At 39.6% G+C, this 14,751-nt stretch overlaps 1 protein-coding gene across 1 annotated transcript in view; it reads right to left on the bottom strand.

The window, feature by feature from the left end:
• RFTN2 (raftlin family member 2) overlaps positions 1 to 14,751 on the bottom strand; it is a 76,432-nt gene that overhangs the window by 15,021 nt on the left and 46,660 nt on the right. Inside the window, exons 6-7 of the mRNA XM_006862006.1 lie at positions 13,348 to 13,469; positions 12,063 to 12,166 (exon numbers count right to left, since the gene is read on the bottom strand). Of these exons, the coding sequence (XP_006862068.1) occupies positions 12,063 to 12,166; positions 13,348 to 13,469 (226 nt within the window). The remainder of the gene's footprint in view (positions 1 to 12,062; positions 12,167 to 13,347; positions 13,470 to 14,751) is intronic.

The raw sequence follows: 14,751 nt of genomic DNA, 5'->3' as shown, positions 1-14,751 counted from the left end.
TTTTGGCTGCCACGTGTGAGAAATTTTATATGCATTTCCAGTTGAGGGATTGAGACCACTCTAGTTTTATTTTCAGTGGTTCTTTGTAGTCAGCAACAAAGATCAACATGGCAAATTACGCCTTGCCAATGACAATTTGGGGTTTGGGTTTCTCTGAAATGTTTTTTCACAGTCTCTGGTAGAATTATGGGGAGGAGTGTCTGTAGTAAATGCCGCTCAGTTACGACTTTTATTATGTAAAAAACCCCAAACAAAACCTTACTATTAGCCGTGGTTTATGCTGAGCTCTTTTTCTGGAAAACAACTGTCACATTGAAATTCTGGTCTAAGAGGTATGTGTCAGTATCATTTGAAAATCCCTAATTACTGATAACAATTGAAATTTGATAAACAGCAAATCCCCAATGTGGTACTGGGTGACTTCTTTGTGAAGTTACATATATATTGTTGTTATGAAGTTCTGACTCACAGTGGCCCTGTATAGGGTTTCCGAGGCTTTTAAAAAAAATCTTTGCTGTAGCAGAAAGTTTCATCTTTCTCTCATGGAGTGACTGGTGTGCTCATACCATTGACTTTGTGGTTCTCAGTCCATTGCTTACCCTATGGTGCCACCACACACCCCCTATATAAATATAGCTATTAAGTGCCATCAAGTTGGTTCTGACCCAGAGCAACCCTGTATAGGGTTTCCAAGGAGCGGTGAGCTTATATCTCTGACCTTGTGGTTCAAAACAACCTTGCAGGCCAGTGCATCAATCTGCAGCACCACACCTAGACATACATTTTTCTCCCCTTAAGTTCTCAGGTTTTGTTTTTTTATTTTACGTTCTTGGTATATATGTATATATTTTAATATATACATATATATATATTAATGTATGTTTTTAAAGATGGCTCGTATTTAATGTAAAAAACTCAGTATGAAAAACATTCCAACTTTTGGGAGCAAATTAAATCAATCATACATCAGTTACAGGGAAGGAGCTAAAACGTGAACAGACAGCCTGCTCATGAGTTTGTTTAGGAGGCAGCACAATGAGCTGATAAAGGCAATAGCTTTGCAGCCAGCCAGTTCAAGTCCCAACTCTGACAGATCACTTATAACTTATGACTTTAGGCTCAGTCCTTAAACTTGTTCAGTCTCAGCGTCCTTCTGGGGCCTTGTGAAAGTTAGCTTAGTCACTGTACATGAAGAAGTTCCCTCTGTGCTGCTACTACCAGAAGATCACAAGCACTTTCTCTAATAATTTCCATTCACTTAAAGGAAGTGTGGGAGCCCTGATGGTGCAATGGCTAAGCATTTGTCAGCTAACCAAAGATTGGATGTTCGAACCCACCAGAAGCTCCACAAGAGAAAAAAAGCTGGCAATTTGCTCCTATAAAGATTACAAACTATAAAACTCGATGGGGCTGTTCTACTTTGTCACATGGGGTTACTATGAGTTAGAATAAGCTCTATGGAATGTGGGGTGGAGTCAACGGGGAGCCAAGTCAGATTGTTGTTAAGTGCCATTGAGTTGGTTCCAACTCAGCGACCCTGTACAGGGTTTCTGAGGAGTGACTGGTGCATCTGAACTTATTTACCAATCTGTAAATGAGCAATTTCACATAGATTTCACCACATCAGCAAGGTGAAAGCCACGTAAAATTGGATACTTCAGATTAGTAAGTAAATACAAGTGTATGCTTTCCTCCTTGAGGGGGAGGAAAATGTCTCAGAATCAAGAACATCTTCCAGAGAGAAAATGCAAGGGAAAAGGTACATGAAACAAGAGAAAAGGTTTCTAGGTAATATTCAAAGTGTGTGATCCAGGTAGAGAACCAATCTTAGGATTATCCAGAGGTGAGAAAGGGGGACCAGGGTAGAATTATCTTTTTGAACAGAAAGCAGGGAATGTTAGGGAGGGTAGGGAGTTGGGCTCCTTGAAGTGAGTTCTCAAACGATGGGACAAGTGACATCATGTCCTGGTGAGTTAATGCGCTAGACTACAAAGTTGGTTTGAACCGTAAGGTCAGCAGGTCAAGCTCACCAGCTGCTCCTTGGAAACCCTATACAGGGTCACTATGCGTTGGAACTGACTCAACCGCACTTAACAACAAGGATGTAATGTATGGATAGACTCCTGGTGTGGTACTGTTGGATCAGCACTGGGCTGCTAACCACAAGGTTGACATTTCAAACCCACCATCTGCTCCTCGGAAACCCTACACAGGGTCGCTGTAAGTCAGAACTGACTTGATGGCACTTAACAAGGATGTAACATTTTATCTTGCTGTAGACCAGGATATCTGAAGGCCTTTTGCCTGTGAACACCACCAGCCTTTGTTGTTAAGTGATGCAGAGTAGGTTCCAACTCACAGTGACCCTGCATAAGGTTTCTGAGGAGCAACTGGTGGGTTTGAACCGTGCTTATCCTACAGCGCCACAGCACAGCTTAATTCCATCTTGTACATAGCTTTCAGTGTTCAGATGCCATTTTTTTTCTTGAGTATCTCATGTCTCTCTTATGGCTGAACTGTCAGAGTTTGAAATGGTACATTTAAAAGTAGGTCTGGAGGCCACTTTCCCCAGACAGGCCTTGCAGGAACATTCCTAGACACATCCCTTAATGGTTGCCTAGTTGTGATGTCATCACTTGGGAATCTCAGACGGTACACTTCCCTATCTGCAGTAGTCCCCTCCCTGCTTTCCTAAGCCTAGTGTATAAGTAAGACGTGGCTGGCTGCTGCAGTCACTCATGGTGGTGGGAGGTGATTGCTGCGTTCCCTGTGCCTAGAAAAGGTCACTGTATGGAGATAAAACCTTGGAAACTCATTGTGGGGTCTATGATTTCCCTCATCCGGGTGATTTATGTTGGCCTTTGCCTTGTATTTACTCTTATTTTAGACTTAATATTCTGTATAATATTTATATTTTTGAAGATGGGGGGGGGTCTCTTTTCTCCCTTAGAACAGTCTAGAGCAGTGCTTCAAATTTTACTATGTGTCCCAAATACTGAGAATGCTCATTAATGAATACCGATTCTGGGGCCCATTCCAGATCTATGGAATCTGCATTTCAACTGGCTCCCCAGGACATTCTGATGCACAGGAAATTTTGGGAACCACTGTCAGAAGAGACAGGCCTCAACTGTGGCATTCTTGTGCCCGAAAAGAGAGAAAGATCCTCAATGAGATGAACTAACACGGTGGCAGCAGCCATAGAACTAGACATAGAAATGATGGTGAGGATAGTGCAGGATCAGGAAGTGTTCATTGTACACAGATTCGCTAGGAGTTGGAATGGATTTGACAATGGCACTTAACAATAATAACAAAGGGGATTATTTGGTGATACTTTCTACTATCAAAAAGAATGATCATGGTGGTAGTTGTGTGCCACAGGTCAGTTCCAACTCATAGCTACCTTGTACAGGGTTTCCGAGGCTGTTAATCTTTATGGGAGTCCTGTTGTGGCACTGCAGAATAAGCACTCAACTGTAAGGTCTGTCTGAACCACAAGGTCGGCAGTTCAAACTCGGAAACCCTATACAGGGTCACTATAAGTCAGAACTGGCTTGACCGCATTTGACAACAACAACAATCTTTAGGGGAGCAGAAAGCCTCATCTTTCTCCCATGAAGCAGCTGGTAGATTTGAACTGCGGACCTTGCTGTTGCATCCCAGCTTGGAATCCACTATGCTCCCATCAGAAGGAATGTTGTTGTTGCACTGTTGTGCCATCAAGTCAGTTCTGACTTATTGTGACCCTGCATAGGGTTTCTAAGGAGCAGCTGGTGAATTTGAACCATTGACCTTGCTGTTCAAACCGACCTTGCAGTCCAGTGCCATACCTCTCCATTAGAAAGAATAGCGGTGGTGGTGTGCCGTGGTGTCGGTTCCGACTTACAGCGACCCTGCACAGGGTTTCTGAGGCTGTACACTTTTACGGAATCAGAAAGCCTCATCTTTCTCCAGAAGAATGGCTGGTAGTTTCGAACTGCTGACCTTGAAGTTAGCCCAGCTCATAACACTACCAGAGCTTCTATCAGAAAGAATAGTGTTCCTTAAATAAAAAAATCTCCATTAATGGTTCCTGTTAATATTGAACGTGGAAGCAAAAATGATTTATTTTATCGAAGTATCCTTGGCAATGTATAAGGCAAACCTCTGAACTGAGGCACTTGGCAGGATTAAAACAGCTGGCCCAGATCTAAATTAAACTCCATTTTGAATCACACTGTGGTTTGGCCTAAACATTCTGCTTCTGCTCTTCTGAAGACAATTCAGCTTCATCTAAACTAAATGTTTATCACCCCAAGCCTGATTTGTTTCTCAGATAACAGTGTGTGTATGTACGTGTGTGTAAAAACAACAAAAAAACCCCACCACAATTTAGCTCCTCCCAATGCTTTCTTCACAACTGTTAAAAGTGAATTTCAGACAAAGAAGAGTGTAAAAATTGCAAGTATTTGCAATAGACACATTAACTATTTTTTAAACATGGCCTTATCAAAATGCAAGATTGCTATGAGTTTAATTCACAATAGAATTACACAGTGCTGTTTCCACAGAATTTAATTTGTGTAATTCCATTGTGAAAGAGACCAGCTCTAAAATGAACCAAACATGAAATCCTAGCTTCTTCCTCAATTTACATAAAAATGCGCACCTCTTGCATTGGCTGCCATCTGAGGATTTATAGGAAGTTAAGACTGAGTGTCTTAAATAACTGACTAGAGCTCTAGGGCTTCCAGCAGTGTTGCTCATAAGGATGTTGAGCCCTGTTTACTGGTTTGTCATCTTGTTGTGCTGTGGTGGCTTGCATGGTGCTGTGATGCTGGAAGCTATGCCACTAGTATTCTGAATGCCGGCAGGGTTACCCATGGTAGACAGGTTTTCAGTTGAGCTTCCGGACTAAAACAGACTAGGAAGAAGCGAATGACTACTTCCATATATTTAGTCACTGAAAACATTATGAATAGCAGATTGCACCAGAATATTGAGTATTGAAACCTGATGAATAGTTCCAGAGTATTATCAGCAACTGGTTCAAACGTAGTAACAATTATGAAGGTGACACAGGACTGGGTGGTTTCGTTCTGTTTACACAGGGTTACTGTGGGTCAGAACTGACTTGATGACAGCTAACAACAAAGAATCATAGAAGAGGTCAGGGCTCAAATGCCAGAGTGAGAAGACAGTCTTCTCCTTTTGGCATTCATGTCTTGTTCTGAGGGGCTAAACTTTTTTTACATTCTTACTACGTCTATCCCATGTTCTAAAAATGTGTGTGCACTTTCTTGGTTCTCATAATGTAAAGTTGCAACACTTTCAGTATTTCTAAAAGTGCATTAGAATCACCTTGGGATTCTTGTTAAAATGTCGATTCCTGTCCCTTATGCCAGATTATTACTGAAACCAGAGTTCAAAGCCCATTGTATTCCAGCAATTTTTCTTAAGGTTAGAAATATTAGCTAGTTTATCTAACTTGATTCTCTATCAAATTTGCCCTGAAAAGTTTAATGTTAATGAAACATGCCCAATCCTTTTCTCTTGATTTCTTGAAGAGAAGAGGATTGGACTAACTTGTAAAATTATATAGTAGTAATGATTAAGAAGGGTTCTGGCAAGTTTTCAGGGTTGACAACAATAACCCTGCAATAATGTGGTAATATCAGATTACAACATCACGATGTTTCCATGGTAACACAGTTTTAAACCTTGGTGGTATGATATTGCCTAAGATAATGAAGCCACAACCTTAATCTAGGGACACAGTGTGAAAAACAATATGTCTATGTAATCTGACAACAATGATATGTTTCAATAATGGAAAAAAAAAAAATAGGGAAAAGCACTTTATGTATAGACCATTCAAGTATGGTATAGGTGATAGAAGAGTTGCATTAGACACTATTGTAGCTGACACAAAAATATTTAAGGAACAAAATTTCTCTGGCAGTGAGTCTAAGTTATGTTTTTCTTTCAAATATGTAGATCCCAAAATTAAGATAATAAAAATACATTCATTTTTCTGAATGTGAGCATACATGTATGTATGCATGTTTACATTGTTGTCACTTGTTTCTATTATTTTTACTGACTTGTAGGGTTTTGAATATTATGAACTACACTATTTACATTTTTCTAAATATCCTGTTGTAGGACAGGCCATATTACTATGTCTGACAACTGGGTTCAATATATTAGAGATTTTGGTTCTACTAATGAATGTATCATGTCTCATATTAATAGCTCGAAGTCATGAACATATTATATGCCTGCCCTGTAATGGTACTTTTCATATATCATCTCATTTACTCTTCTTGACAATCCAGTGAAGTTGATATTAATATCCTATTTTCCAGATGAGGAAACTGAGACTTAAAAGATTAGGTAATTTGCTCAAGGTCCCACAGATAGTAAATGGGTGAGATTGTAATTGTGGCACTGTGGGTTAATGATCCAGATTGCAAAGCCATTTGAACTGCAAGGTTGGTGGTTCCAGCTCACCAGCTACTCTTTGGAAACCCTATACAAGGTCACTATGGGTTGGAACCGACTCGATGGCACTCAACAACAACAACATTTAGCCCTAAATGTCTAGGCTGTTAGTCATTCTCCTAGGGTCAGAGACTAAAAATGTCCAGGCTCTTTCCTTCACCTTGAAGTTCAAGATGAACTGCATATAATTATTTTTCCTTTACATTTAAAGATGACATGGCTCACAGTGATTATTGTTTTTGTGGGTATCAAAGCAGATAAGACCTACATTTGACTATTACTGGCACAGTGTATTTGGACAAGACTAAAAAGTAGAGGATGAACAGGTTTTTCCAGTCATTCTTGTTACCAAATAATAACATTAAACCTTTATCTTCATTCTGTTTTATCTATATTGTAGACATGTGGAAGGACAAAACTTTTAAAACATAAACAAAATAAACATCAATATTACACAAGTCTCTTGCATACAAAAAAGTACAATGGTGGAGGTGGTGGTGGCTGTGGTAGTGGTGTGCTGTGGAGTCAGTTCTTACTCATAGTGACCCTGCACAGGGTTTCCGAGGCTGTAAATCTTGGTGGGAGCAGAAAGCCTCATCTTTCTCCCATGGAAACTGCTGACCTTGAGATTAGCAGTCCAGTTCAAAACCATTATGCTACCAGAGCTCCTTACAATAGACACTATGCATTCTAGTGTGCTTATTGCATAATGACAAATGTTTTGTACATTTTCCTACTATCTTTTTTATCCAAGATCAATAGCAGATTCCTAAATGGGGAGCACGTAATTGTGCTTATGAGGAACCTGTACATAGACCAAGAGGCAGTTGTCTGAATAGAACAAGGAAACACCGATGGTTTAAAATTAGGAAATGTGTGCACCAGGGTTGTATTCTTTCATCATACTTACTCAATCTGTATGCTGAATAAAAAAATCAGAGAAGCTGGATAATATGAAGAAAAACATGGCATCAGGATTGGAGGAAGACTCACTGATAACCCGTGATATGCAGATGATTAAAGCATTGCTTGCTGAAAGCAAAGAGGACTTAAAACACTGATGAAGATTAAAATTTGGGGGACAGGAAATAGAATTCAAAATGTGGATGAAGTGGGTACAACTTGGTCATGGCAAATGATGTCTCTATGAAAAATGCAAGACAAAATAATATTTTTGATAAAAGCTAGCATATATTCAACTGTGAAACAACAACTTACTAGTAGGAATGTTCACATAGTTATATATATACGATGCATACAAGGGGAAGCATGGTGGCTGTGTAGGATAAGCATTAGAATATGAACCACAAGGTTGTTAGTCCAAGCCTGCCAGCTGCTTTGCAATAGAAAGGTGAGACTTTCTGCTCCCAGAAAGATTTCCAGGCTCAGAAACCCTATACAGGGTCACTATGGGTCAGAACCAACTCAATGGCACTTAACAACAAAATACACACAAGTGTATAGATATATATGTGTGTATATGGGTGGGCATATATGAGGTAGCATCAAAAAGTTTGTGGAAAAAATTCTACAGATTCTGGAGACACTCTTATAAATGTACATATATGGGGGTGTATAAGAGGGTGTTTCAAAAAACTCATGGAAAAATTCCAGTATCTTTTAATTTCATCTTCCCACAAACTTTTGAAGTCCCCCTTTATATATGGATGCATACAAAGAGGCTTCAAAAAGTTCATGGAAAAAATGGATGAAAAGAAAATGAAAACTTTCCATGAATTTTTGAAGCTCACTTGTATTCATATATGCTGTTGTTGTTAAGTGCTGCAGAGTCACGTCTGACTCATAAGTGACTCTCAGGATTTCTCAGGAGCAACTGGTGAGCTTGAACCACTGACCTTGTGGTTCAAACTGACTTTGCAGTGCAGCGCATTAACCCACAGTGCCACCAAGATTTATATTCATATATACAGTAAAGCATATGGAGGTATAAACATGGATATTTATTTAAACACCTTGCAGGATTGGATAATGGGGTCTGAAGACTTTGGACCACAGTCAACTCAGTCAACTGGCATAACATAGTATTTAAAGTTTATGTTCTACATCCTAGTTTGGTAAGTAGCATCTGGGGTCTTAAAAGCTTGCAAGCATCCCAGCTAAGGTACAACTTTCATATAGGGTTTCTGTGTCTAGAGTAAAACAGAATGAAGGAAACCAAAAACTCAGAGAAGAAACTAGTCCATGGGACTAGTCTAAACAAACCCATGATCTCATCTACCCTGAGATCAGAAGAATTAGACGGTGCCCACCTACCATTACCAACTGTTCTAATTAGGAACACAATAGATAGACCCTAATAGAATGAGAGCAAAATGTGTAACAGGACTAAACTTCTTTTAAAATCCACTTAATGGACCGGTTGAGACTGTAGGACTCTCTGAAACTTTTGCTCTGAGATACTCTGTAAATCTTGAACCAAAACTATTCCGTGAGGACATCTTTTAGTTAAATAACAGATTGGCTTATAAAATAAATAATACCAATTATGAATACTGTACTCCTTTAAAAATCATCTACATGAGATCAAATGGTCAATAATTACAAGGCAAGGGGGCAGGGAAACTAGACTACTAGAAAAGAAACTACTAGAATGGAAATGAGAGCGTTAACACGCTAGGTAAAAGGTAACCAAGGTCACTGAACAATTTGTACAGAAATTGTTAAAAAAGAACGTAATTTGCTATGTAGACTTTAGCTGAAAATACAATAAAATATTTAAAAGAAGACAAAGTGAAAAATCCTCACTTTCCCCTTTCCTTACTCACAATCCTAAAACCTAATCCCTGATTCAAATGTGCTATGTAGCCTTTCAGAATTTTGATAGATATATTAAATATGTTTAAACTTAACAAACTGGGATTGTACTATCATACTGCTCCTGAACTTGTTAGTCTTTTAAACCTCAACAATTATCACAGGAAGCATATAATCCATCTATTATGGATTTTCTCATTCTCTCTCTCTCTCTCTCTTTTTTTTTTTATCAGCTTCATAAAATTGTATTGTATGGATAGCCCATGATTTATTTAACTAGTCAATTGATAGTAAGCTGTGTCCGGATTTTCACTGTTACAGATAATAGTGTAGTGAACAACTAAGCAGCCAGTCCTTTAGCTATGTGAGTTACGTATCAAGAGAAGCCTCCACAGGAGGTGACTAGTATGCCTTGGTGGGTACTAGGGGTGCAGGAGAAATGTGAATGGTGCTGAGATACTGGTACTTCCTTACCTAGCTCTTCCCTCAAGTCAATACCCAGCCACTGTTCATATCAGCAGGTCTCCTAACCACTGGGCAGAGACACTGAGTGATGCAATGCATGACTCCAGCCTTCACTACTCTCCTCTGTCACACAGACTTGAGACCTTTGTTCCCACTTTAGGGTCAGTCCCAAACCAATCCCAGTAGGACACACTGATAATGCTAAAGGGGCTCCAGCTTCATGGTCAGCAAGGGCATCAAGCCCACTAGGCTCAGTCTCTACTGCAGTGCCCAGTCATTCCTATCACTTTACAAAACATTTCAACTCAAAAAACTAGTGATAATGGGAAGGAAGAATAGTAAATAGACTTTTCATTAGGAAAAGAAACACAAAAGGTTCTGAACTCAGAGTACTTTTGGGAAGGGTCAAATGTAATGGGAGAAGTAAAACAGGCACCTAGAAGAGTCACCAAAAAGAGATGAGGGGGTCAAATACACCAGTTGTTCCAAGAGAGGGGAGAGAGTGGAACAAACTGGTGGCTGGGTGAATTGATGGTGAAGGGTAGGAAGGTAGTAGGTAAAAGATGTTGCTTTTTGCCTTACAATTTCCTGAAATCGTCCTAAAACTTTGGTGTATTTCAGGAACTTTTGAACATACCTATTCATGGGTTCTATTCTCAAAGCTTCTGATTCCGATGGAGGTGCAGCCCCATGTCTGTATTTTCATCAGCCCCCAGATGACTCACATTGCTTGTTCAGTAAACCACCAAATCTTATAAAATACTGTTATATTGTGATCTGACAGGTGTGTCGCAGATTGGGAAATAATGCTTCAGGGGGTTGCCACTCAAGGGTCTGAGAACAGTTACCAACAGACTTCTGACAAAAAAGCAGATGAATAGCTTCCCTAGTTTCTAATTCTTTTTTTTTTTTTTTTACTTAAGCTTGCATATCTTTACTTTGTATTCACCTTTATCCCTCACTCCTCCTGAAGAAGGTGTGACTTTATTGTAAAGTCATGTCAGTCAAATGTGTTTTTGTAAGTTTTTAGGGATGTCAAGATCCTGGACAGGCTGAAGTTGCTGAACTGGGAAGATTAGAGAAGGCAAGGAGGATGGGTGAGGCTGAGAAAGAGGGAGTTTCCTTCTCTAGCTGACATGACAGTTAAACTTTGGTTGACTCTGCTCAAAGGGAAGTCTCAGGTGGCCCTGTGCTGTCCTCTGCAGGTAGTCACTGGCCTGGACAGGACAGCCTTGGCAATCAGTCATCTGGGTGCCAGAAAGGCCAGAGGGAACATCTCTGGGTCCAAGGGAGAGCAAAGCATTTTACATAAAAGAGTTTATTGGTCTCTCACTCTCTCAAAAAAAGTTAAGTACAACCCAATTTTTTCTTTCCAAGAAAAGAAGGGAATGTTAGTACAAGGAGAAAAAGAAGGAAAACAGTACTTGTGTAACATTAGTATTTTGTTTCTGCTGTTATTGGTTATTAAGTACCGTCGAGTTGATTCCAACTCATAGTGACACTGTATAGAGTTTTCCAGGAGCAGCTGGTGGGTTTGATCTGCCAACCTTGTGGTTCACAGTCCCGTGCTAATCATGTGTTTTAACAGTAACAGCTAACAAGTCTATGCTCCAGGAGAAAAGTAACCCAGTGCCCTGTGAGGAGAAATGGAGGCTGAAATGCTGGTGGTGCTCCCTTATCTTGGTCTGTAGGGTCCAGACTGCAGCCCTAGGCCTGGCTGAGTGCTGGAGGGATGGCAGGTCTGCAGTGCAGTGCTAAGAAAGCAGGCTAGGGGTCCTCCTGAAGGCTGCAGATTTGCAGATTTAAATGGACTCAATCTTCACTCCAGGAGAGAGCCAATCTCTTTAGTGGGAAGCAAGAAGGTGCAACGACACAAGTGGTTGGAGAAGCAGCATTCTGAGTGCTGGAGACAGCCCAGCACCAGAGCTGTCTTCTGTGCTTACCTTGTGTCTCTCCCACCATGAGCTCTATGCCCTTGGGAACATGACCTGACAGCTGGGACATCTACAATGTCAGGGGACTGGATTTGTTAATCTCCAAGGTCCACGAAGGAGTCCTGGTGTGGTGATGTGGGTTAATGTGCCAGACTGCAAAGCCATTTGAACTGCAAGGTTGGTGGTTCAAGTTCATCAGTTGCTCCTTGGAAACCCTATACAGGGTTGGAACCGACTGATGGCACTTAACAACAACAACAACAACAAGGTCCATGAAATCAGATTAGAAGGGCAGTGAAATGCGCATGGCAGACATCAGATCAACATTTGTTAAATTGAATCACTCAAAAAATAAAGTTGCACTTAAAATTAAGTTGGTCTGTAAGGGTATTTTCTCCTTACCTGTCATACCTCAATACAGGGGTTGGGAGCACACTTGTCAGCAGCCATCCAAACTCTGCCAGCGTGTGCAGCAGAGGGCCATAATCCGTTTTGATTTCACAACCCTGCACAAGTAAGCAGAAACACTCATAGTCTGATGGCAAAGACAACACAAGTCATTGCAATAAACTGTCAGGTGTAACGATAAGGGGATTATACTCTCCTTTAAGTACAATCCCACTGGGCTGCCTTCATTTTCTGCTACCATTGAGGTGGAGTTAACAACACTGAGGATCAGAGTGGAGTCATGTTCTCCAAAGTCTGGGTCTTCCTCAGGTCTTGTTAGGACAGTGATTCTTAACTTTAATGTGGGGTCCCTGGAATCTGCATTTTAAAAAGAAGCTCCCCTGGTGATTTGATTCCAAGTAGTTTTTAGACTTGACTTTAAGAAACACTGGCTTGAGAAGAGAGGGCAAGAGTGGGGAATATAAATCAAGTAATGAAGCCAAAGAAGAACTTAGGTGCAGGAAGTGTTTTCATTGCCTTTATTCATTTGCAATGGAAGATTTTTACTTGGAGCTCTACTTCTTCCCTAAATCTCCCCCTGTCCCACCAGCCCCAGTGAATTGGCTAATTCCTTTGAAAATGGATGCTGTCTCTCTAATCTTTATAAGGCAAAAGTGTCCTGGACAGAAACTATCAGTGAGGGCCTCATACACACACCAGAGTATACCTGAATTCAGTCTGTTCACCTCTAGGTCAGTCCATTCGGTGACATCTGAATTCAGAGTGCACAGCATCAGCAGCGATGCCATCTCTGATTATGAAGGACAATGCTGTGTGTACATATTTGGCCTGGCAAAAGAGAGAACACTTTTGGGATCTTTTTGCCTTAGAAAGTCAATTCTCAAGGAAAAAAATAACGTCAGTCACATTGATTGCTTGGAGATAAAACACTAGTGGACTGACTGAATTCTTTTCACTTTCATCAGTTGTCATGGCATTGGGTAAAGAGATTCTTAGTGCCAGGAGACTTTGTTTTTAGGATTAGAATGCCAGGCCTTTGAAAACCTATTGCTATTTATGTATAGATAAATATTTTCCTATCCTTATAAAGTAAGTTTAACACTGGGTAAAGCAAATCATCCTTTCACAAATCTGAAAGAAGTTTGCTCATGCATATGTGATTCCAAATGCAGAATAAGCATGTGTTCAAGGATACTGTATATGCAAGGCAATGAAGATCTTTAACATATATAACTTAAAAAAAAAAATAATGCTGTATTGTCAGAAAATTGTAGTTCACCTCAATAATGGTCCATTGTTCTACAACGATGGCATCATTTCCTTTCCTACCAGAACCTGGGACTCCAGAGCCTTCATCTTCGTAGATAAAGAATCCTTCCAGAGATTTGGGCAAATGGTCCCCTGTGAGGAAAAGGGTATAATTAAGATGTGACAATATTCCATGTTTCTTAAAGCCATCTAAATCCTTAAATAACCCGAGTAGGAAGTGGAAAGAAAAAACCTATCAATTAATGAGCACTTGGTTTGGCTGAAGTCAGTAACATCCTCCCCTCATCTTTGAAAGTTAACTTTTTTGCAAAGGTCAAAAGAGCTTAATACTCTTCTGAATTAAAAACAAACCATAACCATGAAAACTACAATAACAAAAACAAGATTAAAAAAACATAATACAAGTGAGAAGTGAGTGAATTTCCTAAATCATACAAGCATGTGTAGATGACCTTCACCTTGAAATGAAGCCTTTATTTCTGATCTGTTTGTAGAATATACATATACAGATAGGTGCATAATTCTACACTGAAATGAGAGGTATGACATTAGGATTGATATGAGGTAAGATTATTTCAAAAGACATAAATACAAAACAACTCTTTATTTCAAAGATGTTTTAAAACAAAACCAAAAGGATGGTGACAGGAAGAACCTAAACAGAAGTCATTGTCAAAAGAATTCCTGCTGGGAAGGAAGTTTTAAGGGAGGGCCTCTCTGACTTGTTTCTTGAATAGTTGACAACAACCAGCTGGTCAAAACTAAACTGATTTTATAGAAATACTTTTGTTTCCTGTTTTGCATTGTTGTTGTTGTTAAGTTCAGTCTACTCATAGTGACCCTGTATAGGGTTTCTGAGTTGCAGCTGGTGGGTTTGAACTGCTGACTTTGCGGTCAGCAGCCCAGGGTTATCCTACAGTGCCACAGCTTTTCCATGGTCATGTGCTGGTGAAATGTCTTGGGTTTTATATAGTGCAATGTCACATCAAAGTTTTTCTGGTTGGCAATTCTCTAAATAACAAAGGCCTACACAGTGTCCAAATGATTCCTTAAGTTTACAGATAAAAAAACAAAAGTAACTTCAATGTATGTTTCAGTATTATTTCTTGTAAATAGGCCATAAACTTTATGAGAATTAAAAAAATTTTTTTTTATCATTCATGGTCATGGCTGAATAAGTTCCACAAAAACTTTACCTTGCTCAGAGTGATTCCCAAGAACCTAGTCAAGTTTTTTTTTTTCTTTCTTTCTATGCATCTTGTTTTATTTTCTTTAATTATAATTGTCTGAAAATAAGTTGCTCATTTATGTGTGTTCTTTTTTAAAAAAATGTTTTATTGTGAATTATGTGATAGCTTACATGGGAGAACATTAGCTTTACATTCATCCTATTGTATATATCATTACACTGCCA

Source organism: Chrysochloris asiatica, unplaced genomic scaffold (genome assembly GCF_000296735.1).
Source record: "Chrysochloris asiatica unplaced genomic scaffold, ChrAsi1.0 scaffold00045, whole genome shotgun sequence".
NCBI lineage: Eukaryota > Metazoa > Chordata > Mammalia > Afrosoricida > Chrysochloridae > Chrysochloris > Chrysochloris asiatica.
Note: the sequence above shows the minus strand (reverse complement) of the source record. Positions and strands in the feature narration are given on the sequence as shown.